Source organism: Tachyglossus aculeatus, chromosome 3 (assembly GCF_015852505.1).
Source record: "Tachyglossus aculeatus isolate mTacAcu1 chromosome 3, mTacAcu1.pri, whole genome shotgun sequence".
In the NCBI taxonomy this organism is placed as follows: Eukaryota; Metazoa; Chordata; class Mammalia; order Monotremata; family Tachyglossidae; genus Tachyglossus; species Tachyglossus aculeatus.
Window position 1 is genome coordinate 61,000,528 of NC_052068.1, and position 27,459 is coordinate 61,027,986.

The 27,459-nt window shown below is 44.8% G+C and overlaps 1 protein-coding gene across 1 annotated transcript in view; it reads right to left on the reverse strand.

Annotated features, from left to right (window-relative positions):
- Nucleotides 1-344: 344 nt before the first annotated feature.
- The window catches only part of PBLD (phenazine biosynthesis like protein domain containing), a 40,927-nt gene continuing 13,812 nt past the window's right edge, over nucleotides 345-27,459 (reverse strand). Inside the window, exons 2-9 of the mRNA XM_038744354.1 lie at nucleotides 23,287-23,386; nucleotides 21,500-21,598; nucleotides 19,397-19,506; nucleotides 19,278-19,307; nucleotides 14,315-14,403; nucleotides 12,722-12,900; nucleotides 7,615-7,677; nucleotides 345-750 (exon numbers count right to left, since the gene is read on the reverse strand). Coding sequence (XP_038600282.1) covers nucleotides 638-750; nucleotides 7,615-7,677; nucleotides 12,722-12,900; nucleotides 14,315-14,403; nucleotides 19,278-19,307; nucleotides 19,397-19,506; nucleotides 21,500-21,598; nucleotides 23,287-23,386 — 783 coding nt within the window. The 3' untranslated portion in view covers nucleotides 345-637. The remainder of the gene's footprint in view (nucleotides 751-7,614; nucleotides 7,678-12,721; nucleotides 12,901-14,314; nucleotides 14,404-19,277; nucleotides 19,308-19,396; nucleotides 19,507-21,499; nucleotides 21,599-23,286; nucleotides 23,387-27,459) is intronic.

A 27,459-nucleotide genomic window follows, 5' to 3' on the forward strand; every position in this document is an offset into this window, starting at 1 on the left:
TTTTAACCTTTATCTTTCCTACAGGAGGGGAGCTAGAACCCACATTCTGAACACTAAAATGGTTTAACATTAGCTTCTCTGAACATTCTTATCCTCATTTTCGCACATACAAAGTGCATTTGTTGTTTTTGATATGGAGGATAACTAGGTAAGAGAGAAATTACTTCTCTCACTGAGACACACGCTAAATGAAACCGGCTGTCAATTTTTCATGCCATCCAAATATCTCAAGAACGGTTCTAGGTCCAACCAAGGAATTCAGGCAGAACCACACAAATCCCAGGGCCTTGGGGTGGGGTTGGGGGTGCTGGGTGGCCAATGATGACTGGCTGATTGGTTCTATTGCCCTGTGACCCCATCAGGAAAGAGAAACTACGTTGCCACTGGAGACAGAGAAGCTATGGTGGATATGGTCCCATGACTTCATGATGCCCCTAAAGTCCGTGAGCCAGGAGCAAATTGAAATCCAAAGTGGGGATAGCATCATGGACCCGGGCTTGTATAACTGCTGCATCACTACCTACTCATTCAGTCATATTCACTGAGCGCTTACTGTTTGCAGAGCACTGTGCTAAGCGCTTGGGAGAATACAATAGAACAGTATTTGGGAGTAACATGAATCCTAACCCTTCGGCCTTCAGACTGTCAAACTGCCTGCCAAGACGATAACCGCTTGACCACTGATGTCAACTCTCTGATCGCCCCTCAGGGACATCTTCAGTTCTCCTCCACGGTAGGAACACTGAAAAGCTAAAGGAAAAATAAATAAATTAGGTGAAAGTCACTGAGCCCTCTTCTGCCTACTGGATGGCAGGAGAGCAGGGAGCCTTGAGTTCATGGAGGGACAGCTAGATCAAACATATTTATTGATTGATTACTGTGGGCAGAGCATGGTACGAAGCATTAGTAGACACATTCCTGCCCACAGCAAGCTCACAGTCAAGAAGGGGAGACATTTATACTTATATATTTATGTATATATTTATAAATAAATAAATTACAGATATATACATAAGTATGGTGGGGATGAGGGAAGGGTGAATGAGAAAGGAAGCAAATCAAGGGAAGGGAGCAAATCAGAGCAACGCCAAAGGGAGTGGGAAAAGAGGAAATGTGGGCTTTGTCAGGGAAGGCCTCTTGGAGAAGATGAGCCTTCAATAAGGCTTTGAAGGTGGGGAGAGTAATTGTCTGTCAGCTATGAAGAGGGAGGGTGTTCCAGGCCAGAGGCAGGACATGGGCAAGAGATTAGTGGTGAGATAAATGAAATAAAGGTAGAGTGAGTATATTGGCATTAAAGGAGAGAAGCGTGTGGGCTGGGTTGTAGTAGAAGAGCAGTGAGGCGAGGTAGGAGGGGACAAGGTGATTGAGTGCTTTAAAGCCGACGGTAAGGAGTTTCTGTTTGATGCAGAGGTGAATGGGTAACCACTGGAGGTTCCTGAGGAGTGGGGAAACATGATGATTTTGTAGAAAAAATGATCCATTCATTCATTCATTCGTATTTATTGAGCGCTTACTGTGTGCAGAGCACTGTACTAAGCACTTGGGAAGTACAAGTTGGCAACATATGGAGACGGTCCCTACCCAACAGCAGGCTCACAGTCTAGAAGGGGGAGACAAACAAAACAAAGCATGTGGACAGGTGTCAAGTCATCAGAATAAAGAGAAGTAAAGCTAGATGCACATCATTAACAAAATAAATATAATAGTAAATACAACATCCCCCGCCCCGTGCTTAGAACAGTGGTTGGCACATAGTAAGAACTTAGATGCCATAATTATTATTCATTCATTCAATCGTATTTACTCAGCGCTTACTGTGTGAGGAGCACTGTATTAAGTGCTTGGGAAGTACAAGTTGGCAACATATAGAGACATAGTAAGAACTTCACAAATACCATAACTATTTATTAATGGTTGCTATTTTTTTGGATGCCCGCCCAAGTCAGGCAGCAGAGTGAAGTATGGACTGGAGTGGGGAGAAACAGGAGGCTGGGAGGTCAGCAAGGAGGCCGATACAGTGATCAAGGTGAGATAATCTTGGATTTAAGTGATAGCAGTTACAATGGAGGGGAGAGGGTGGATTTGAACCGACAGGATTTAGTGACAGATTGATAGTGATTTAGATTGATAGATGTGCATTAAATGAAAGAAATGAGTTGAGGATAACGCCAAGGTTTCGGACTTGCAAAACAGGAAGGATGGTGGTGCTGCCTCCAGTGATGGGAAAATCAGGGCGGGGACAGGGTTTGGGTGGGAAGATAAGGAGTTCTGTTTCGTACAAGTTTAAGTTTGAGATAACGGCGGGACATCCAAGTAGAGAAGTCTTGAAGGTGGGAGGAAATGTAAGACTGCAGAGAGGGAGAGAGATCAGGCCTGGAGATGTAGATTTGGGAATCATCTGCATAGAGGAGGTAGTTGAAGCCATGGGAGCACGTGAATTCATTCATTCATTCATTCATTCAATCGTATTTATTGAGCGCTTACTGTGTGCAGAGCACTGTATTAAATGCTTGGGAAGTACAAGTTGGCAATATATGGAGATGGTCCCTACCCACCAACGGGCTCACAGTCTAGAAGGGGGAGACAGACAACAAAAAAAAACATGTGGACAGGTGTCAAAGTAATCAGAATAAATACAAATAAAGCTAGATGCACATCATTAAGAAAATAAATCGAAAATATGTACAAGTAAAATAGAGTAATAAATCTGTACAAGCATATATACAGGTGCCGTAGGGAGGGGAAGGAGGTAGGGCTGGGGGGAGGGGGTAGAGAAGCAGCGTGGCTCAGTGGAAAGAGCCCGGGCTTTGGAGTCAGAAGTCATGGGTTCAAATCCCGGCTCCGCCAACTGTCAGCTGTGTGACTTTGGGCAAATCACTTCACTTCTCTGTGCCTCAGTTCCCTCATCTGTAAAATGGGGACTAAGACTGTAAGCCCCACATGGGACAATCTGATCACCTTGTAACCTCCCCAGCGCTTAGAACAGTGCTTTGCACATAGTAAGCGCTTAATAAATGCCATTATTATTATTATTATTATTATTATTATTATAGATGGAGAATAGAGGGAGACCCAGAACTGAACCTTGAGGAACTCCAATAGTTAGACGATAGGAGGCAATGGAGGAGCCCACAAAAGAGACTGAGAATGAGCAGCCAGAGAGATAGGAGGAGAACCAGGAAAGGACAGTGTCAGTAAAGGTAAGGTTGGATAATGTTTCCAGGAGAAAGGGGCGGTCCACAGTGTCGAAGGCAGCTGAGAGGTCGAGGAGTATTAGGATGGAGTAGAGGCTGTTAGATTTGGCAAGAAGGAGATCATTGGTGACCTTTGAGAGGGCGGTTTCTGTGCAGCAAAGGGGATGGAAGCAGAAGAAGCGTGACTCAGTGGAAAGAGCCTGGGCTTTGGAGTCAGAGGTCATGGGTTCAAATCCCGGCTCCGACAATTGTCAGCTGTGTGACTTTGGGCAAATCACTTAACTTCTCTGTACCTCAGTTACCTCATCTGTCCCGCCATCGACCCCCGGCCCATGTCATTCCCCGGGCCTGGAATGCCCTCCCTCTGCCCATCCACCAAGCTCGCTCTCTTCCTCCCTTCAAGGCCCTACTGAGAGCTCACCTCCTCCAGGAGGCCTTCCCACACTGAGCCCCTTCTTTCCTCTACCCCTCGTCCCCCTCTCCATCCCCCCATCTTACCTCCTTCCCTTCCCCACAGCACCTGTATATATGTATATATGTTTGTACATATTTATTACTCTATTTATTTTACTTGTACATATCTATTCTATTTATTTTATTTTGTTAGTATGTTTGGTCTTGTTCTCTGTCTCCCCCTTTTAGACTGTGAGCCCACTGTTGGGTAGGGACCGTCTCTATATGTTGCCAACTTGTACTTCCCAAGCGCTTAGTATAGTGCTCTGCACACAGTAAGCGCTCAATAAATACGATTGATTGATCTGTAAAATGATGATTAAGACTGTGAGCCCCCCATGGGACAACCTGATCACCTTGTAACCTCCCCAGCACTTAAAACAGTGCTTTGCACATAGTAAGCACTTAATAAATGCCATCGTTATTATTATTATTATGGAAGCCAGATCAGAGGGAGCCAAGCAGAGAATCAGAGGAGAGGAACTGGAAGCAGCAGATATAGACAACTCACTCAGGGAATTTGGAGAGGAATGGATTAATTTTACTTATTTTAGTTCTTCAGCCCCTCCACATCCCCCGTGCTTGGCACCACGAGCCAGCCGGCATGAGAACACAGACGCAGCATGGAGAACAATTTTCCTTTATCCACAATCAACTACTCCATCCAAGACCACACAACACCTACCTCAGTACTACTAGTAGTAATAATAATAATAGTGGTCTTTGTTAAACACTTACTACGTGCCAGGCACTGTATTAAGCGCTGGGGTGGATTCAAGCAAAATCGGGATGGACACAGTCCCTGTCCCAGTAGTAGTACTAGATTAGGAAATCCCTGTGGATTTAGGAGCCACCTAAATTCCCACCCATGCATTCTTTCCCGGAATTTAGTCCGGCAGTCAAATCGTACTTATTGGGCCCTTACCGTGCGCAGAGCACTGTACTAAGCACTTGGGAGAATGCAATAAAACAACAGACATGATCCCTGCCCACAATGAGTTTACAGTCTAGTACAGTGCTGTGCACACAGTAAGTGCTCAATAAATACCATTAATTATAGTAGTAAGCAGCATGGCTTAGTGGAAGGAGCCGGGGATTGGGAGTCAGAGGATGTGGGTTCTAATCCAGGCTCCACCACTTGTCTGCTGTGTGACCTTGAGCAAGTCACTTAACTTCTCTGTGCCTCAGTTACCTCATCTGTAAAATGGGGTACATGAGCCCATGTGGGACAACTGATTACCTTGTATCTACCCCAGTGCTTAGAATAGTGCTTGACACATAGTAAGCACTTAACAAATACTACTATTATTATTATTATTATTATTATTATTATTATTATTATAGTATTTACTTAGCACCCACTCTAGTAAGCACCTGGGAAGTACAAAACATGAAAGAGATATATTGCCTGTTCTCAGTAGAAATTAGCGAGGTTATTAGATAGGAAGAGGTGAGCTGCTTGAAGTTAATTATACAGAGTTCCTATTTTATGTGGAGGTGGTTGGGCAGCCAGTGGAAGTATTTGAGGTGTAGGAAGATGTGTAATACTATTAATAATAATAATGGCATTTATTAAGCACTTACTATGTGCAAAGCACTGTTCTAAGCGCTGGGGAGGTTACAAGGTGATCAGGTTATCCCACAGGGGGCTGGCAGTCTTAATCCCCATTTTACAGATGAGGTAACTGAGGCACAGAGAAGTTACTTGCCCAAAGTCACACAGCTGGTAATTGGCAGAGCTGGGATTTGAACCCATAACCTCTGACTCCAAAGCCCAGGCTCTTTCCACTGAGCCACATTGCATTACACATCTCTAGACTGTAAGCTCATTGTCTCTAAGCTCGCTGTGGGCAGGGAATGTGCCTTTATTGTTGCATTGTGCTCTCCCAAGCACTTAGTACAGTGTTCTGCATGCAGTAAGCGCTCAATCAATATGATAGAATGAGTGGACGGAAGGAGTGGGTTCTCATCTTGCCTCCACTACTTCTCCCCAGCTCTAGGTGCCCACCTGTCCATCTTGCAATGGCTTACGACTGAAAGGGCACCTTGCAGCCTTCCTTTGATGCGTTCAATATACTCAGAATCAATCAATGGTAGGTATTACTCTATTTATTTATTTTACTTGTACATATCTCTTCTACTTATTTTATTTTGTTAATATGTTTTGTTTTGTTCTCTATCTCCCCCTTCTAGACTGTGAGCCCACTGTTGGGTAGGGACTGTCTCTATATGTTGCCGACTTGTACTTCCCAAGCGCTTAGTACAGTGCTCTGCACACAGTAAGTGCTCAATAAATACGATTGATTGATTGATAGTTACTGAGTGCTTATTGTGCGCAGAGCACCGTACTAAGCACTTGAGGGACTGTCTCTATATGTTGCCAACTTGTACTTCCCAAGCGCTTAGTACTGTGCTCTGCACACAGTAAGAGCTCAATAAATACAGTTGATTGATTGATTGATTGAGAGAGTACAATACAAAAAGACTTGCTTGGCATGTTCCCTGCCCACCATGAACGTATAGTAGGGAGGGGGAGATGAACATTAAAATAAATTACGGAAACGTATACAAGTGCTGTGGGTCTGAAGGGGGCTTAAAGGATACAGAGCCAATTACATGGGTGACACGAGGGAAAGGGAATAGAGGGAAGGAGGGGTTAGGCGGGAAAGACTTAATGGAGGAGATGGGACTTTAATAGAGAATGGTCTGGCATTTAAGAATGATATTGATTATATTGATCGATTGTAAAATGAGGATTAAGACTGTGAGCCCCAAGTGGGACAGGGACTGTGTCCAACCTGATTATCTTTTATCTACCCCAGCTCTTATTACAGTACCTGGCACACAGAAGGCCCTAAACAAATACCACCATTATCAATACCATTAAGACGGGGAAAGGAGTTCCAGGCCAGAGGGAGGACAAGAGCAAGGAGTTGGAGGAAAGATAGATGAGATTGAGGTACAGCAAGTAGGTTGGGAAGGCTTCAGGTTGACAGCCTGGAAGACGGCATTCGTCATATTCCCAAATTGGGGGCCCAAAAGCCAACAGCCAGAGAAGCAGCATGGTACAGTGGATAGAGAATGGGCCTGGGAATTAGAAAATCATGGGTTCTAATCCTGGCTCTGCCACTTGTCTGCTATGTGACCTTGAGCAAGTCTCTTCACTTCTCTGCACCTCAGTTACCTCATCCGTAAAATGAGGATTGAGACTGTGAGCCCCATGTGGGACAGGGACAGTGCTCAGCTCGATTTGTTTGTACCCACCCCAGTGCTTAGTACAGTGCAAGGCACATAGTAAGCACTTAACAAATGCAATAATTATTACTAATTATTAGTAATTCCCCACCCCTTCCTATGTGCTTCAGAGTCAGATGACCTACAGACCAAGTGATGTCACTGCTGGTCCACAAATAGGCGACTGAGCCCAGCAACTTGTTCCAGTGAACAGGAAAGATGCTAATCTGATTTGGACAGAGGAAAAACAATTTGGCCACCACCAAACACAGTCTGACAGCCTGTTCCATACCCTGCAGGGAGCAGGAATGATGCTAATCTGATCTCGGTAGAGGAAAAAGAATTTGGCCATTACCAACACAGCCTGACTGCCTTTTCCATACCCTGCAGTGAACAGGAATGATGCTAATCTGATCTGGAGAGAGGAATAAGAATTTGGACGCCACCAACACAGCCTTGACTTACTTCCCAAATGACTCTGTGTCAAAGTTTAGGTATTTCATCACCCGTCCCTTTCTCCTCTTCCAAAAAAGTTATATAGTTTTCAAATATACATGATCCATCATGAAACATTTTTCATTCATTACATCACCTTAAATTTTAAACAATGAGTAGGAATTTAAGGAGGCCCAGGGGTTTAGAGAAAGGACACAAGGTATAATTATTTGCCTGAATTGGAGGCAAAAGAAAAAATAGACCCTGAGAGACTGATAACAAAAACAGTTTTTCCTACCTCTCATTTCTTTTTTCCCCAGTTGCTGGGACCAGTAGCCGCTGAGAACAGCATGGGCAGATCCTAAAAGAAAAGGAAAGGGAAAAATCCTGCCAGATACACGGCTTCCACCTTGCAGAACATTCAAAAATGATTGCGGGCAATGCTTAAAAAATGGCTTTGTGTGGCAAAATCATGGTGACTTTGGTGATGGTTGTCATGGTATTCATTGAGCATCCCCTGGATGCAAGGCACTGTACTAAGTGCTTGGAAAAGTACAACAGAAGCCTAAGACCTGTTCCCTGCCCACGAGGAGTTTGTGTTCTAATAGGGAGACACATAAAAAAATTCTCAGAGTAATCAGAATAATTGACTATGTAAGTGATTATAAACATGTAAACTAATGCCAACCTACTCACTGTACCTCAATCTCGTCCACCTTGCCCCGACCTACTCTCTCCCCACTTCAAATCCTTATTGAAGGTATATTTCTCCAAGAGGCCTTTCCTACATCCTCTTCTCTTTTTCTTCCACACCCTCTGCATCACCCTGACTTGCTCCTCTTTTTCATCCCCACTCTCAGCCCACAGCACTTATGTACATAACCATAATTTATTTATTTACAATAATAATAATAAGAAGAAGAATGATGGCATTTATTAAGCGCTTACCATGTGCAAAGCACTGTTCTAAGATTAATGTCTGTCTCCCCGTATAGACTGTAAGCTCATTGTGGGGCAGGGAATGTGTCTGTTATATTGTTCTATTGTATTCTCCCAAGCACTTAATACAGGGCTCTGCACACAGTAAGTGCTCAATAAATATGATTGATTAATATGTAATCATCACTTCACTAGGTGTGGTGACTCCAAACTCCCCAAAACTACCCCTCCTCCCCCAATACACATATACACGTGCGTAAGGCTAAATGATGGATGGGAGGGAAAAAGTGAACCCAATAGCTAGCCCAATTATTAAAAAGAATGGCCATTTTCTCCACATCATGGACTTATTTCCCTTAGCAAAGGGAAATGAACACCTCATCTACGGCACTAACTTTCTGGCCAGCCTTTCAAGCAAGCATCAAATATTGTCTAGCCCACCCACCTTCAGGGGTCAATGAACATTTAAATGCAATCAGCAGACATTTTTACACAGCCAACACAGGAAGAAGTGAGTGGTGGTGGAAGAGGAAGTAGGGGCCCTTTCCAAAACTTCTTTTTTTTTTATCATAAAACTCATTATATTACTTGAAGGTGAAAATTTAAAAAATCTTCTCCCCGTTATGGAGTATAATAATAATAATAATAATAATTGTTGGGCATTTACTATGTGTCAAGATAATCAGATCATAATAGTAATAATGATAGCATTTATTAAGTGCTTACTATGTGCAAAGCACTGTTCTAAGCGCTGGGGAGGTTACAAGGTGATCAGGTTGTCCCACGGGGGGCTCACAGTCTTAATCCCCATTTTACAGATGAGGTAACTGAGGTGCAGAGAAGTTAAGTGACTTTCCCCAATTCACACAGCTGACAAGTGGGGGAGCTGGGATTTGAACCCATGACCTCTGACGCCAAAGCCCGGGCTCTTTCCACTGAGCCACGCTGCTTCTCCATAAGCAGGTCAGATACAGTCCCTGTCCCACATGGGGTTCACAGTTTAAGCAGGAGGGAGAATAGGTATTGAATCTCCATTTTACAGATTAAGGAACTGAGATATTGCGAATTTAAATGACTTGCCCAGGGTCGCACAGAAGGCGAGTGGCAGTCAAAATTAGAAGCCAGAACTCCCAGGCCCTGGCTCACAAGAAGAAGATAAACTCCATCTGGACAAGGCCAGGTTTTCTGGGGGTGAAGAATTGGGGAGGAGAGGTAAGAGACCCGACAAAATGCCACACCCCAAAGAATATCCAGTTCTGAGAGGAATTTTTAGCAAGGAAGAGCTCAGGTCTTTTGTATTCTGGGCCGACCCCTGAATAGAGATGGTGGAGCCCTTTGAAAATTACCTTGTACGGATTTATTACTCTATTTATTGATTTTATTTGTATATATTTATTCTATTCATTTTATTTTGTTAATATGTTTTGTTGTCTGTCTCCCCCTTCTAGACTGTGAGCCCGCTGTTGGGTAGGGACCGTCTCTGCATGTTGCCAACTTGGACTTCCCAAGCGCTTAGAACAGTGCTTTGCACGTAGTAAGCGCTTAACAAATACCATTGTTATTATTATTATTACCTCAGGCTTTGACTGATGATGAAGTCTTTGACAAAAAGAGGGAACGGTAAAATGTGTGGGAGTTTTCAGAATGATGACCAATTAGGAACACTTAGGGAAAAAAAAAAGCCTTTCCTCATGGTTAAAGTTTTTTTCTTTTTTCTGCTATTTGTTAAACACTTACTGTCAGGCACTCTACTAAGCGCTGAGGTAGACACAAGTTAATCAGATTGGATACAGCCCATGTTCCACATGGGGCTCCCAGTCTTAATCCCCATTTTACAGATGAGGTAACTGAGGCACAGAGAGTTAAGTGGCCTATCCAAAATTCCACATCGGACAAGCAGGAGAGTCGAGATTAAAACTCAGATCCTTTTGACCCCCAGGTTCATGCCCTATCCATTAGGCCAAGCTGCTTCTTTAGCCAAATTACCTTAATTGGCCAAAGAAACAGATGCGAGGATAGGTACTGGCAAATGAGAAGTGCCAATTCCTCAGGGGCATTAGCCTCCACGGCAGTTGTGTGGGCGTCATTCCGGAACTCCACTTTCTCAGCAAAGAGTTGTTGGCTTTTTCTTCCCCCCCATCGTCGGGCAGTTGTTTTTTCCTGATTCTATAAAATCTCAAAGTGCTGAGCTAAGCAGAGTGAAGGAAATGCTGCGTCCCTGAATTCCTCCTTGGTTCCTGAGGGAGTGAGATGATCCTGGAAACAACTGTACTTCGGCCATCTGACACTGGAGTGGGGGTCTCCGAGGACTCCCGCCCATCCAAAAACAGCCACTGCTGCCTACTGAGTTTCTGATTCAATCCCGGGATCTTCACATTTCTTCTGATCAATCACCAATTTGTTCAGGACCTGGCCTTCTGCTTCCTTGCCTCCTGTTCTCCACTTCCCTCCCTTATCTCTTCCGGCCCAAATATTATTCCTGAATCAGCTCATTTTTGCCCACTCTCAGACTTATAATAACTGTGGTCATGGGTTCAAATCCCAGCTCCGCCGCTTGTCAGCTGTGTGACTCTGGGCAAGTCACTTCACTTCTCTGTGCCTCAGTTACCTCATCTGTAAAATGGGGATTAAGATTGTGAGCCCCACGTGGGACAACCTGATCACCTTGTATCCTCCCCAGCGCTCAGAACAGTGCTTTGTACATAGTAAGTGCTTAACAAATACCAAAATTATTATTAATTATTATTGTCTGTTAAACGCCAAATACTGTCTTAAGCGCTGGAATGGAGAGAAGCAGCGTGGCTCAGTGGAAAGAGCCCGGGCTTTGGAGTCGGAGGTCATGGGTTCAAGCCCCGGCTCCACCAATTGTCAGCTGTGTGACTTTGGGCGAGTCACTTCACTTCTCTGTGCCTCAGTTCCCTCATCTGTAAAATGGGGATTAAAACTGTGAGCCCCCGGTAGGACAACCTGATCACCTTGTAACCTCCCCAGCGCTTAGAACAGTGATTTGCACATAGTAAGCACTTAATAAATGCCATCATTAACAGCTCTTAGAACAGTACTTTGCACATAGTAAGTGCTTAATAAATGCCATTATTATTATTATTATACAAGATCATCAGATCCAATGGTCTAAGTGGGAGGGAAAACAGGTTTCAAATCCCCATTTTGCAGATGAGGAAATAATAATAAGAATAAGAATAATAATGGCATTTATTAAGGCGCTTACTATGTGCAAGCACTGTTCTAAGTGCTGGGGAGGTTACAAGGTGATCAGGTTGTCCCACGGGGAGCTCACAGTCTTAATCCCCATTTTACAGATGAGGGAACTGAGGCACAGAGAAGTAAAATGACTTGCCCAAAGTCATACAGCTGACAATTGGTGGAGCCAGGATTTGAACCCCTGACCTCTGACTCCAAAGTCCATGCTCTTTCCACTGAGCCACGCTGCTCAGTGGACCGAGAAGTTTAGTGACTTGTCAAAGGTCAAAGAGCAGGCAAGGGGTAGAGTCAGGATTAGAACCCAGGTTCTCTGATTCCCAGCCCTGCGCTCTTTCCATTTGGCTACGCAGCTTCTCATCTTCATCAGGACACCAGAGATTCAGATTGAGAAGCAGTGCAGCCTAGTGGGTAGCGCCCAGGCTTGGGAATCAGAAGGATCTGGGTTCTAATCCCAGCCCCGCCAATTGTCTACTGTGTGAACTTGAGCAAGTCGTTTCATTTCTCTGGGCCTCAGTTACCTCATCTGTAAAATGGGGATTAAGACTGTGAGCCCGATGTGGGAGAAGGGCTGGATCCAGCCTGATTAGCTTGTATTTTACCCCAGTGCTTAGTACAGTGCTTGGCACACAGTCAGCAACTGATAAATACCATAAAACAGATTCAAGCTTTATTCCTTTCCAAAAAAATGACTCCTGTCAAGGGGTGGAGATTGACAGTGTCATTGTCTGAGTGACTTCACCTCATGAGATGTTTGCGCCTAAAATGTGCAGAATCAAATTCAGAATGAGAGTTCTCATCATGAGGGGTGGAGAGGTGCGTGTGTGTGTGTGTCTGTGTTTGTGTGGGTGTGTGTTTGTCTGAAGCTGTGATTGGCAGGGAATTGCTTTGCACACATTAAGCACTCAATAAATATGAATGAACAGGGAAGGGGAGACTTAAGAGAAAGTTATCCTAAATGGTCAGGTTAGATACGTGGCTCAGTGGAAAGAGCACGGGCTTTGGAGTTAGAGTTCATGGGTTCAAATCCCAGCTCTGCCAATTGTCAGCTGTGTGACTTTGGGCAAGTCGCTTAACTTCTCTGTGCCTCAGTTACCTCATCTGTAAAATGGGGATTAAGACTGTGAGCCCCCCGTGGGAGAACCTGATCACCCTGTAACCTCCCCAGTGCTTAGAACAGTGCTTTGCACATAGTAAGCGCTTAATAAATGCCGTCATTATTATAAACGTCAGCTGTGGAAACTCACCTGTGACAGGATCTTCAGGAACTCCATACCATGGGGCAAAATATCTGGAGTAAAAGTCGTAATCCTGGGGCTTTCCACCCGGCTGTCCTTTCAAGGTGAGAATGAGGCCTTTCACCTTCCCTGTCCTCTCGAATTGCGGGAGATTCTGAGCAGCCACTTTAAGGTTCTCCAGAAAAGACCTAGTTTTTTAGGATGGAGAAAGGAAGTTAGCCACATTTGAAACTTTTGCCTTTCCTACCCCAAAGTTGTAGTGGAGACTGCGGTTCAACAACCTTCCACTCTGGTGCCTTGACCACTGGTGAGATCCGTGAAGTGGTCACTTATTGTGTGCTGTGTTGCCGACTTGTACTTCCCGAGCGCTTAGTACAGTGCTCTGCACACAGTAAGCTCTCAATAAATACGATTGATTGATTGATTGCTGTGCACTGTACTAAGCCCTTGGGAGAGTACAACAGAGTCTGCAAACATGGTCCCTGACCTCAAGGAACTTATGATCTGGTGGATAGAGGGCAAAAGGCAACCTATTAGGGGGTGAAGAATGGCCACCAGAGAGATCAGACCATTGAGTTTACATTCCGTCCCCTAGAGAGAATCCCGGAAGGCCAAGGATGAAAAACCTTCTGGAGCCTCTGCAAACTCACCGGTTCCCTCACCCTGAAAGAACAGGCAGGAGCAGATGACTCCATCCACTCGCTTCCCTCCCCGATTCCTCGCTCAACTGTGGCAAGGCAGTCCCCAAATTTTGGCACCTGCTTTAGGTTTTGCAGGGTACATTTGTGCCCCCCCCAAACCTAAAATTGTCGACTTTAGGATGGATGTGGATCGAAGTCGACGGGTCTAAGTCAGAATTCGCTGTGGACAGGGAATGCGTCTGTTACATTGTTGGGTTGTACTCTCCCAAGCACTTAGTACAGTGACCTGCACACAGTAAGTGCTCAATAAATACAACTCACTGACCGACTGATTGACTGAGTGAGGGGGCACACAAAGAGTGAGAAAGGGAGAAGAGAGGGGAGATTCTGAGCAGCCACTTTAAGGTTCTCCAGAAAAGACCTAGTTTTTTAGGATGGAGAAAGGAATCACATCTGCCAGAATCCTTTTTCCCTCCTCCTCCTCTCCCCTCTCTGTCCTTCTGGCCCCACCCATTTAGGCTTCACCCTACTCTCATCCAGCCTCAGATTTCTGGTCACCTTACCCTAAGAACCCAGTAGCCCAAAATGGCCTCTCCCGATGAAGGACACCAGGCTAAGGAAGTAAAAATAGGGGGCCTCTAATTCAGACATAAGTGTCTCTACTAAAGGGGAACAGCAAGCCCTTTCCCACCTTAGTGCAAAGTACAAAGCCAATGAAAGTAGTTCTAATTCCCCTCATGTTCCCAAAGAAACCATGACCAAAAGCCAATTAAGAAGGTGGGCAGGGAACATGTCCACCAAATTTGTTACATTGTACTCTCCCAAGAGCTCAGTACAGTGCTCTACACACAGTAAGCGCTCAATAAATAGCATTCAAAGTGATGATGCACGTGATGGTCAGCTAGCCAGAAAGGGACTTATGTGATTCAAAAAATTTGATTACAGTGAAAGTTCTGCTTACCTTTCATACTTATCGCTGAGGCGAACGAGGAGTTTCTTAGCGTCTGGAGAATAACGAATATCCTGAACCTGCCCATCTCCTATTGCGGCCTGAAAAAGAGAGCTAGATGAAACAAAAAAATCTCCTCCAGGGCAGAGCTACTGGGAATGTTCCCAATTTGCGTAGGAGCAACTAAATGATCACAGGTCTTAGGATAACTGAGATGCCCCCCTGACAATCGCCTGCTTACTGACTACTGTCCGTGTCTGCGTTTAGGAACTTAACCCTGGGAACTCAGAGGGAGCCCAGGGCCGGATCCAGATCAGCAAGGCTCTGGGCTAATTATTATTATTGTTACAACAATAATAATGATCGTAGTATTTGTTAAGCGCTTACTATGTGCCAGCCACAGTACTAAGCACTGGGGTAGATACGAGATAATCTGTTTTGATGCAGTCCCTGTCCCGCATGGGGCTCCCGGTCTCAATCCCCATTTTACAGATGGGGTAACTGAGGTGCAGAGAAGTGAAGTGACTTGCCCAGGGTCGTGCTCTAATGGCGCTACTTACCTTCTCCCTCCCTCTCTCCACCCCCAAACCAAACTGCCTCGCTGGAGTTTGCCCATTGTCCGCTCCTCCATACATATAATCAGCGTGGCTTAGTGGCAAGAGCTTGAGAGTTTTAATCAATCAATTGTATTTATTGAGCGCTTACTGTGTGCAGAGCACTGTACTAAGCGCTTGGGAAGTACAAGTTGGCAACATATAGAGACAGTCCCTACCCAACAGCGGGCTCACAGTCTAAAAGGTTTTAATCCTAGCTCCATCACTTGTCGGCTGTGTGACTTCGGGCTAAGTCACTTAACTTTTCTATGCCTTAAGTACCTCATCTGTAAAATGGGGATTAAGACTGTGAGCCCCACCTGGGACAACCTGATAACTTGTATCTCCCCCAGCACTTAGAACAGTGCTTGGCACATAGTAAGTGCTTAACAAATACCATCATTAATTATTATTATTATAATCAATTGTATTTTTTTTCCATCAGGGGGGTGGTTATTTATTAAATTCTTATTATGTGCCAAGTACTAATCTAAGCACTGGGGTAGATACAAGTTAATCAGGCTGGATACAGTCCCTGTCCTACATAGGGCTCACGGTCTAAGTAGAAGGAAGAACAGGTATTGAGTCCTCATTTTGTAATTGAGGAAACTGAGGCACAGAGAGGTTAAGTGACTTGCCCTACATCACACAGCAGGCAAGTGGCAGAATCTAGACCAGAACCCTGGCCATCTAGCTCCCAGGCCCATGCTTTATCCACTAGGCCACGCTGCTTACTGTGTGCAGAGCACTGTACTAAGCACTTAGGAGTTCCAATGCAATAGAATTGGTAGGCACTATCCTTGCCCACAAGGAGCTGTAAGTTTAATGGGTAAGACGGACAAAATAAATGACAGATAGAGGAAATGGCAGACTGTAAGGACATGTGCATAAGCGCTGTGGGCTAAGGGAGGGGTAAATAGCAAATGCTTAAAAGGTACAGCAGGAGTCAGAATGGGGAAAACTGCTAGGGCAGCTAGGGGCCAGTCAGTCAATCGTATTTATTCAGTGCTTAGAACAGTGCTTTGCATGTAGTACGCGCTTAGCAAATACCATTATTATTATTATTATCAATCAATCGTATTTATTGAGCACTTACTGTGTGCAGAGCACTGTACTAAGAGCTTGGGAAGTACAAGTTGGCAACATATAGAGACAGTCCCTACCCAACAGTGGGCTCACAGTCTAAAAGTCCTTAAGGTACGCAAAGCACTGCACTAAGTGCTTGGGAGAGGACAATATAACAGACACATTCCCTGCCCACAACAAGCTTACAGTCTAGAGGGGGAGACAGACATTAGTATAAGTAAATATAAATTATGGAGATGCACATAAGTGTTGTGGGGATGGATAAGGGAGCAAGTCAGGGCGACATGGATGGTAGAGGGAGAAGAGGAAAGAAGGGCTTAGTCAGGGAAGGCCTCTTGAAGGAGAGTCATTGTCTGTCAGATATAAGGAGGGAGGGCATTCCAGGCCAGAGGCAGGACGAGGGTGAGAGGTCAGGGGTGAGAAAGACGAAACCAAGGTGCGGTGAGAAGGTTGGCATTAGAGAAGCAGTGTGTGGGCTGGGTTGTAGTAAGAAGTTGGGTACTCTCCCATGTACTTAGTACAGAGTTAAGAGAAGTTAAGAGAAGCAGTTCTCTTAGTTAAGAGAAGCAGTCTGGCTCAGTGAAAAGAGCCCGGCCTTGGGAGTCGGAGGTCATGGGTTCTAATCCCAGCTCCGCCACATGTCTGCTGTGTGACCTTGGGCAAGTCACTTAACTTCTCTGAGCCTCAGTGACCTAATCTGTAAAATGGGGATTAAGACTGTGAGTCCCATGTGGGACTGGGACTCACTGACTGACTGACTCACTGACTGACTCCCCACCCCCACCCCCCCAGCCATCCCGGGAAAAAGGCCCTTGTTATCACCAAGTTACATTAAGGACAACTTCATTCGCACCTACTCAGCCCTCCTGTCCCTCCATCGACCCCCGGCCCATGTCCTCCCCCGGACCTGGAATGCCCTCCCTCTGCACATCATCATCAATCGTATTTATTGAGTGCTTACTGTGTGCAGAGCACTGTACTAAGCGCTTACACTTACACTGCACATCCGCCAAGCTAGCTCTCTTCCTCCCTTCAAGGCCCTACTGAGAGCTCATCTCCTCCAGGAGGCCTTCCCAGACTGAGCCCCTGCCTTCCTCTCCCCCTCATCCCCCCTCCATCCCCCTCATCTTACCTCCTTCCCTTCCCCACAGCACCTGTATATATGTATATATGTTTGTACATATTTATTACTCTATTTATTTTACTTGTACCTATCTATTCCATTTATTTTATTTTGTTAGTATGTTTGGTTTTGTTATCTGTCTCCCCCTTCTAGACTGTGAGCCCACTGTTGGGTAGGGACTGTCTCTATATGTTGCCAACTTGTACTTCCCAAGTGCTTAGTACAGTGCTCTGCACACAGTAAGCACTCAATAAATACAATTGATTGACAACCAGATCACCTTGTATCCCCCCCATCCAGCGCTTGGCGCATAGTAAGCGCTTAACAAATGCCATCATTATTATCATTATTAAGAGAGCAGCGAGGTTGTCCTTAGGCTACTCGTTGTGGGCAAGGAATGTCACTATTTATTGTTTTACTGTACTTCCCCAAGCGTTTAGTACAGTGCTCAGCACACAGTAAGTGCTCAATAAATATAATTGAATGAATGAATGAGCCAAACAGGAGACAGGCCCTCTGCTGCCCACCATGTAAAAATGAAAATGAAGAAAACCACTAGATTGTAAGCTCCCCACCTAGACTGAAAGGTCCTTGAGGGTAGGTATCATACCTCCCTAAGGTCTTAGTATGGTACTTTACAGACCATATACATTCAATATATACCACTGATTGACTGAATGATTGAACTACCACCCTTGAAGAACACCCAAGAAAGCTTGATATAAGCGTGCATGGAACGCCTGAGCTGAGAGAACTCTCCTATAATTATTTCTAATAATAACAATAATTGGGGTATTTATTAAATGCTTACTAAGTCTATACTTCACGCTGCTGCCCAGATCATCTTTGTGCAGAAATGCTCTAGGCATGTTACTCCCCTCCTCAAAAATCTCCAGTGGCTACCAGTCAACCTACACATCAAGCAAAAACTCCTCACTCTGGGCTTCAAGGCTGTCCATCCCCTCACCCCCTCCTACCTCTCCTCCCTTCTTTCCTTCTATAGCTCAGCCCGCACCCTCCACTCCTCTGCCGCCGCTAACCTCCTCACTGGGCCTCGTTCTCACCTGTCCCGCCTTCGACCCCCAGAAAACATCCTTCCCCTGGCCTGGAATGCCCTCCCTCCGCACATCCGCCAAGCTAGCTCTCTTCGTCCCTTCAAAGCCCTACTGAGAGCTCACCTCCTCCAGGAGGCCTTCCCAGACTGAGCCCCATTTTTCCTCTCCTCCTCCCCATCCCCCCCAGCCATACCTCCTTCCCCTCCCCACAGAACCTGTATATGTTTGTACAGATTTATTACTCTATTTTACTTGTACATATTTACTATTCTATTTATTTTGTTAATGATGTGCATCTAGCTTTACTTCTATTTATTCTGATGACTTGACACCTGTCCTCATGTTTTGTTTTGTTGCCTGTCTCCCCCTTCTAGACTGTGAGCCCGTTGTTGGATAGGGACCATCTCTATATTTTGCCAACTTGTACTTCCCAAGTGCTTAGTACAGTGCTCTACACATAGTAAGCGCTCAATAAATAGGATTGAATGAATGAATGAAGTGCCAGGCACTGTACTGAACACTGGGGTGGAGATGAGTAAATTGAGTTGGACACAGTCCCTATCCCATGTGGGGTTCAGCCTCAATCCCCATTTTACAGATGAAGTAACAGATGAAGATGTTTGTAATTACAGATGAAGTAACAGGCACAGAGAAGTGAAGTGACTTGCCCAGGTTCACACAGCAAACAAGTGGCAGAGCAGGGATTAGAACCCATGACCTTCTGAATCCCACGCCCGTTTCTATCACCCACAAGTCAATTCAAGGGACTGGAGTCTTCTTTGGAAAACAAGGCTGCTTTTCCATCAGATGAACTTTAAACCTGATGGGATTGTTACTTATTTATTCATATTATCGTCTGTCTCCCCCCTCTAGACTGCAAACTTGTTATAGGCAGGGAACTGTACTCTCCCAAGCGCTTTAGTACAGTGCTCTGCACACAGTAGGCCCCCAATAAATACCACTGATTGATTGATTGTGCTGGACTCTAGGCTTAATCTCAGCATCTTTGTAACCACACCTCCCTGGCTCTACTTTCTGGAGGTGACACAAATACCCAGCCAGTGCTCAGCTAATAAGTACTTCCATATGTCTTCAGGCTTTGTGTTTCAGGAACCGACCTTTATCATGTCGTCTACTTCCTGGGAATCCTGGATTTTAAAAAGAAAGCAAACACATGTTTTAAAACAAGCATGGAACTGGGGGAACCCATTTTGAAACATTTGGAAACATTACTGACCTGAATGTAAGTTGAATAAAGGGGCAGGTCCAGCACTATGTCATCTTCTACTTGTCTGGCCCTTAGTTCCCCACTCAGAGTTACAAACGTTAGGGTAGGGTTGATATTTTCTGGCAAGGGAATATCATTTGGTCAAAAAGGAAATTAATCGTTAGAAAGGGTTGAGGAATCATGGCAACTATCTTTAAAATTCACTTTGAACATTGCCCTCCAAAGTGGTATGTGTTTGCCTGAATCAATATCCCTTCTCAATGTTGTATCTGTTTCTAACTTTTTGCTCATACTTTCAGTCAATTATACATGGTGTCTTTTACTGTTTTTAATTTCTTAACAAAGTTTACGTTGCTTGTATGCTTTCTGTCTGTGGGTCTCCTCCTTGAGAGGCAGCATGGCCTAGTGAGTAGAGCACAGGCCTAGGAGTCAGAAGGACCTGGATTCTAATTCTGGCTCCGCCACTTGTCTGCTGGGTGAACTTGGGCAACTCACTCAACTTCTCTGGCCCTCGATTACCTCATCTATAAAATGGGGATTAAGATTGTGAACCCCATGTGGGACGTGAACTGCGTACAACTTGTTATTTATTTCTATTAATGCCTGTCTCCCCCTCTAGACTGTAGACTCATTGTGGGCAGAGAATGTGTCTGTTAAATTGCCTTCTCCCAAGAGCTTAGTACAGTGCTCTGCACTCAGTAAATACGATTGACTGATTGACTGACTAGAGGGGAAGGCAAACATTAATATAAATAAATTACAGATATGTACAGAAGTGTTGTGGAGCTGAGGATGGCAGAGTGAATAGAGGGAGCAAATCAGGGTGACACAGAAGTGAGTGGGAGAAGAGAGAATGAGGGCTTACTCAGGGAAGACCTCTTGGAGAAGATGTGCCTTCAATAAGGCACATTTTCAACTTTCTAAAGAAAAAACTCTGCTACAGCATTTATTCATTAAAGTGAAATCAAAGCAGGAGTGTTGTTTTACATTTAGATATCGGTCACACGGCAGGCCAGTTGTATTTATTAAGCACTTAGTATGTGCCAGACACTGTTCTATGTGCTGGGGTAGACACAACCTTATCAGGTTGGACACAGTCCCTGTCCCTCATATGGCTCACAGTCTTAATCCTATTTTATAAATGAGGGAACTGAGACACATCATCATCATCAATCGTATTTATTGAGCGCTTACTGTGTGCAGAGCACTGTACTAAGCGCTTGGGAAGTACAAATTGGCAACATATAGAGACAGTCCCTACTCAAAAGTGGGCTCACAGTCTAAAAGGATGACTTGCCCAAGATCACACAGAAGATAAGTGGTGGAGCCTAGATTAAAACCCATGACCTTCTGATTCCTAGGCCTGTGCCCTAGCCACTATGCCAAGATAACAGCGGTATTTGTTAATTGCTTACTATATGCCAAGCTCAGTACTAAGAACTGGTGCTGATATAAGATAATCAGGTTGGACATAGTCCCTATCCCACCAGGGACTCACCCTCCAAGAGTGACAGAGGGCAAGCATTTAATCCCCTTTTCCCAGATGAGAAAACTGAGGCACCGAATGCCTCGGTTAAGAACCTTGCCTGAGGTTACGGAGCAGGCAAGTGGCGGAGCCAGGATTAGAACCCAAGTCCTTTGACTTTTCAGGCCCATGCTCTTTCCACTCCCTTATGCTGCTTCTCAGTCCTAATTGCATTTTCACCCCCTCCTATGTGACACATCCTTGCTTCTCAGAGCAGCTTTTAAAGTGTCACTACCTGCCCAAGACATTGACACTTTCGGTACAGGGAGAGGAAATCTTCTGACTCATGAGACCAGATTTTAAATATAACACCATTATGCGGAGGAAACATGTCTTCTGCCTAGTCTCTAGCCCGATACCACCAACCTGAAAGTGACTAAAAATAAAATTGCCTGGTAGTATTTTCCATATTTCACCTCAAATCACTATAATAAATGCGTGTGAAATACTATGTGGTCTAGGCTTATGTATAACTGAGGAGGTGGTTGCTGAAGAACGGGATGATAAAAAAATGACTTGAGTTCAAAATCCTGTGCTATTTCTAAACTGTTGGCAGGCGAGAGGTGGGGAAGCACTGGAAACTTTACTTCTCTTGTGAAAAAGCACCGCGGCGGAGGCGAGGGTGGCGTGTCCACAGAGAGGGACTTCATTGGTTGGTGTAAACCATCTTAACCCAAAGCACGAACCTTAGGAGAAAAACAAAATGTCAGAGTTTGTAATTAACAGAAGCAGATTGATCTCCTCCTCTTTTTTGGTTATCAATGACTAAATATTTACCAAAACAGCCACCGAACAAGAAACAACAATAATCATATTTAAGTCATTCATTCAATCGTATTTATTGAGCACTTACTGTGTGCAGAGCACTGTACTAAGCACTTGGAAAGTACAATTCAACAATAGAGATAATCCCTGCCCACACCGGGCTTACTGTCTAGAAGCGGGGAGACGGACATCAAAAGAAGTAAACAGGCATCAATATAAGTAAATAGAATTATAGATATATACACATCAAAACAAGTAAACAGAAATCACTATACATAGAATTATGGATATATACAAATATACATAAGCGCTGTGGGGCAGGGAGCGAGTCGAGGTGACGCGGAAGGGAGGGGGAGCTGAGGTCAAGGGGGGGCTTAGTCTCGGAAGGCCTCTTGGAGGAGGTCTTTGAAGGGAGGGCTTTGAAAGGAGGGGAAAAGAGTGATAGTTTTTGTCAGATTTGAGAAGGGAGGGCATTCCAGGCCAGAAGTAGGACATGGGCCAGGGGTCGACAGCAGGGCAGCTGAGAACGATGCACAGTGAGAAGGTTAGCAGCACCAGAGGAGCAGAGTGTGTGGGCTGGGATGTAGAAGGAGAGAAGGGAGGTGAGGTAAGAAGGGGCAAGGTGATGGACAGCTTTGAAGCCAATATGGAGGAGATTTTGATTGTTAAATGCTTCCTATGCATGTATCAAGCCTAATTACCTTGTATTTTACCCAGGTGCTTAGTGCAGTGCTTGGTGCATAGTAAACACTTAACACCACAGCTATTACCACTATTTTAAGTACTAAGATACCAGATAATCAGATCAGCAGTCCCTGCCCCGCATGGGGCTAACAAGCAAGAGGGAGAACAGGGATATCAATCCCCATTTTATAGATGAGGAAACCAAGGCACGGAGAAGTTAAGTGATTTTCTCAATGTCACACAGCAGGTAAATGGCAGAGCTGGGATTAGATCCCAAGTTTTCTGATTCCCAGAGTTCTTAAAAGGGGAGGTGAGCTCAAGGAAACCAAGAGATCTCCCCTGATGGGAGGATTCCAGTACTCCTGTAGTAAACAGCAAGATGAATGACATAAATTCAAAATACAAGCCAATTGTCAGGAATTGTTTTTATGGTGTTTGTTATGCACTAACCATCTGTCAGGGACCATACTAAGCACTGAGATAGACACAAACTAATCAGGTTGGACACAGTCCTTGTCCTAAATGGGGCTCACAGTCTCAACCCCCATTTTACAGATGAGCTAACTGAGGCCCAGAGAAGTGAAGTGACTTATCCAAGATCACACAGCGGGCAAGCAGCGGAGCTGAGATTAGAACCCAGGTCTTTCTGACTCTCAGGCTCGTGTCTATCCACAAGGCCCACTGGCCCCCAAGAGATGAATTTCAAATAGAATTACTTTTTAAATCTGCTCATCTCCATCGCTGGCACTAGGTACTCAATCTTAATGGGGATTAAGACTATGGAGCCTCCTTTGGGACATGGACTGTGTCCAGCCTGATTACTTGTGTCTATTTCAGCGCTCGGTACTGTGCTCATTTCTTGTGACCCTTTAAGAGTGAGATTCTGTCACTGTGAGGGATATTTCAAATACACATACAGACTTACTTTGGGTGAAATCATCTGTTGGGTGTAGTTTTCGGATGAAGGCGGTTTCGGAGAGGTTCATTTCTCTGGCGATTTTTTGGTGTTTATCTTCATCCAATTCCTAGATTAGAAACAATGAGGCATTTCAACTCAAGATCCAAGGACATGCAAATGAAGTGTTTAGAAAACAGTATTAACCTCTTGTATTGACACCTAGAGATTTTCTTTGTAGGAAGGAATCTCTGAGTGGGGAAGGTGAAAAAACACACCATAGGAGTTCATTAAAAATCAACACTCAAATACCAAGTCTAAAATACCTTTTAGACTGAGAGCCCACTGTTGGGTAGGGACTGTCTCTATATGTTGCCAACTTGTACTTCCCAAGCGCTTAGTACAGTGCTCTGCACACAGTAAGCGCTCAATAAATACGATTGATGATGATGAAGTCAAAAAATCCCACCCCTTCAAATCTACCAGACCACACAGCTTTCCCCACCTTCAAAACCCTCCTGAAAGCCCACCTCCTCCTGGAGGCATTCACAATTTAACTTTCTCCTCTCCAGGTTTCCTTGGTCACAGTAATAATAATAATGTTGGTATTTGTTAAGCGCTTACTATGTGCCAAGCACTGTTCTAAGCGCTGGGGAGGATACAAGGTAATCAAGGTCATCCCACGTGGGGCTCACAGTCTTAATCCCCATTTTACAGATGAGGAACCTGAGGCACAGAACTTAAGTGACTTGCCCAAAGTCACCCAGCTGACAAGTGGCGGAGTCAGGATTATCAATCATATTTATTGAGCGCTTACTGTGTGCAGAGCACTGTACTAAGCGCTTGGGAAGTACAAGTTGGCAACATATAGAGACAGTCCCTACCCAACAGTGGGCTCACAGTCAGATTAGAACCCATGATCTCTGACTCCCAAGCCTGGGCTCTTTCCACTGAGCCAGATTGCTTCTCACAGTCTCACTCACATCCACATTCTCTGCTGCCCAGATCATTTTTCCACAAAAATGTTCAGTCCATGTTTCCCCACTCCTCAAGAAACTCCAGTGGTTACCCATCCACCTCCACATTAAACAGAAACGCCTTACCATCACCTTTAAAGCACCTAATCACCTTGTCCCCTCCTACCTCACCTCGCTACTCTCCTTCACAAACCGCATCCCGCACACTTGGCTCCTCTAATGCTTGCTAACCTTCTCACTGCACTTCGATCCTGTCTATCTCTCAGCCGATCTCTCGCCAACATCCTGTCACAGACCTGGAATTCATTCACTCATTCAATCGTATTTATTGAGCGCTTACTGTGTGCAGAGCACTGGACTAATCAATCAATCAATCAATCGTATTTATTGAGCGCTTACTATGTGCAGAGCACTGTACTAAGCGCTTGGGAAGTACAAATTGGCAACACAGAGACAGTCCCTACCCAACAGTGGGCTCACAGTCTAAAGGGGGGAGACAGAGAACAGAACCAAACATACCAACAAGGTACAAATCGGCAACATATAGAGACGGTCCCTATCCAACAACGGGCGAATGTCTTCCTTCTCCTTATCCGAAAGACAGAGGATCGTTCTCCCCACCTCTAAAGCCTTCAATAGTCACATCTCCTCCAGGAGGCCTTCCCTGACTAAGCCCTCATTTCCTTTTCTCCCACTCCCTTCTGCGTCACGCTGACTTGCTCCCTTTATTCACCATCCCCAATCCTACAGCACTTATGTACATATCCATAATTTATTTATCAGCACTTGTGTACATATCCGTAATTTATTATATTACTGTCTGTCTCCCCCTCTAGACTGTAAGCTCACTGTGGGCAGGGAATATGTCTGTTATATTGTTCTATTGTACTTTCTCAAGCGCTTAGTACAGTGCTTGCACAAAGTAAGCTCTCAATAAATACGATTAACTGATTGATTCACCCAACCCCCAGTACCTCAGCATTTCTACAATCAGTCATTAAAGTACTTTTCTACATTCATTCATTCAATAATAATAATAATAATAATAATAATAGGGGTATTTGTTAAGCACTCACTATGTGCCAAGTACTGTTCTAAGCGCTGGGGTAGGTACAAGGTAATCAGGTTGTCCCACACTGGGCTCACAGTCTTAATCCCTATTTTACAGATTAGGGAACTGAGGCACAGAGAAGGTAAGTGATTTGCCCAAGGTCACACAGCAGACAAGTGGAGGAGCCAAGATTAGAACCCATGACCTCTGACTCCCAAGGCCTGACTCTTGCCACTGAGTGACGCTGCTTCACTTACTGTGTGCAGAGCACTGTACTAGCCGCGTGGCCTAGTGGAAAGACCACAAGCCTGGGTCTCAGGGGCCCTGGATTCTAATCCTAGCTCCGTCACATATCTTCTGCGTGACCTTGAGCAAGTCTTTTCACTTCTCTGTGCTTCAGTTTCCTCATCTGTAAAATGGGGATCACTTAGACAGTGAGTCCCATGGGGACAGGGACTGCATCCAACCTGATTAACTTTTATCTACCCTAGTGCTTAGAACAGTGCTTGGCACATAGTAAGTGCTTAATGCAGCATGGCTTAATGGAAAGAGCACAAGCTTGGGAATCAGAGGTCATGGGTTCTAATACCAGCTGTGTGACTTTGGACAAGTCACTAAACTTCTCTGTGCCTCAGTTCCCTCATCTGCAAAATGGGGATTAATCAATCATATTTATTGAGCGCTTACTGTGTGCAGAGCACTGTACTAAGCGCTTGGGAAGTACAAGTTGGCAACATATAGAGACAGTCCCTACCCAACAGTGGGCTCACAGTCTAAAAGATTAAGATTTAAGATTAAGGATTAATACTGTGAGCCCCACGTGGGACAACCTGATCATCTTGTATCTCCCCCAGTGCCTCAAACAGTGCATGGCACATAGTAAGCGCTTAACAAATACCATTATTACTAAATACCATAATAATTATTATAGCAGTTTTGGTACTCTACCATATAAGCTCTAGTGGATAGCGCTAGTAGCTTGATGGATAGAGCACAGGCCTGAGAGTCAAAAGGACCTGGGTTCTAATCCCGCTCTGCAACTTGTCTGCTGGGTGACCTTGGGCGAGTCACTTCACTTCTCTGGGCCTCAGTTCCCTCATCTGTAAAATGGGGATTGAGACTGTGAACCCCATGTGGGACAGGGAGTGTGTCCAACTTGATTAGCTTGTATCTCCCCAGTGTTTAGTACCACACCTGGCACAGTCAGCATTTAACAAATACCATTTTCAAAAATGACTACATTAAGCTACGTCACGGAGGCTTCAGAGTGTGTGCAAGTTCACTTTTGAACAAAGCACAAGGAAAATCTTAGTCTGACTGGTAGCACATTCCAGTGGAATCACTGGAATTCTCCTCCATTCCACTGGAATCTAGGGTGGAAAAATCATTACAGGGCTTGGTGGGGAAAGTGGGGCGGGAAACCTTTAATTAGAGAAAGGGCATTGTAGTCATCCAAGGTTTTTCTGGTTTCATTTCAGATCATTCATCTGCCTCCTGCTATCAAATTCCCCTGAAATGCAGCATGTGAAATTCTCCTGAAGCTTGACATACACATTTGCATTGGTTGCTTTTGGTCTGCCAGAGGATGGAAACTTTGACCGACCGTAGTGAGTCAAACTTCACTGGACAGAAAATGGGGAGTGTTTGTGTTGCTGGTCTCCAAGTCATGAAAGTGTAAACAGAGACAGGGGAATTTAGCGTAGAAAGGATATAGGTCAAACTATCAAATTCCATAGGATTAGAGTTTTAAAACACTCCCATCTTGTGGAAATTTGGAAATACAACATCCCTTCCAGGCTTCTATAAGCCTATCAACCATTCAGTGCTATTTATTTATTGCTTACTGTGTGCAGAGCAATATACTAAGTGCCAGGGAGAGTGCAATGTAATGGAGTTGTACACGTATTTCCTGCCCACAAAGAGCTTACAGTCTAGAGTGGGAGACAGACACGCTGGAGGAGCCGTGTGGCCTAGAGGAAGTCAGAAGGAACTGAGTTCTAGTCCTGGTTCCGCCACTTCTCTGTTGTGTGACCTTGAGCAAGTCACTTAATTTCCCTATGCCTCAGTTATCTCATCTGTAAAATGGAGATTACGACCGTGAGCTCCATGTGGGACATGGACTGTGTCCAATCTGATTACCTTGTATCTATCCCAGGGCTTAGACATCATAATATC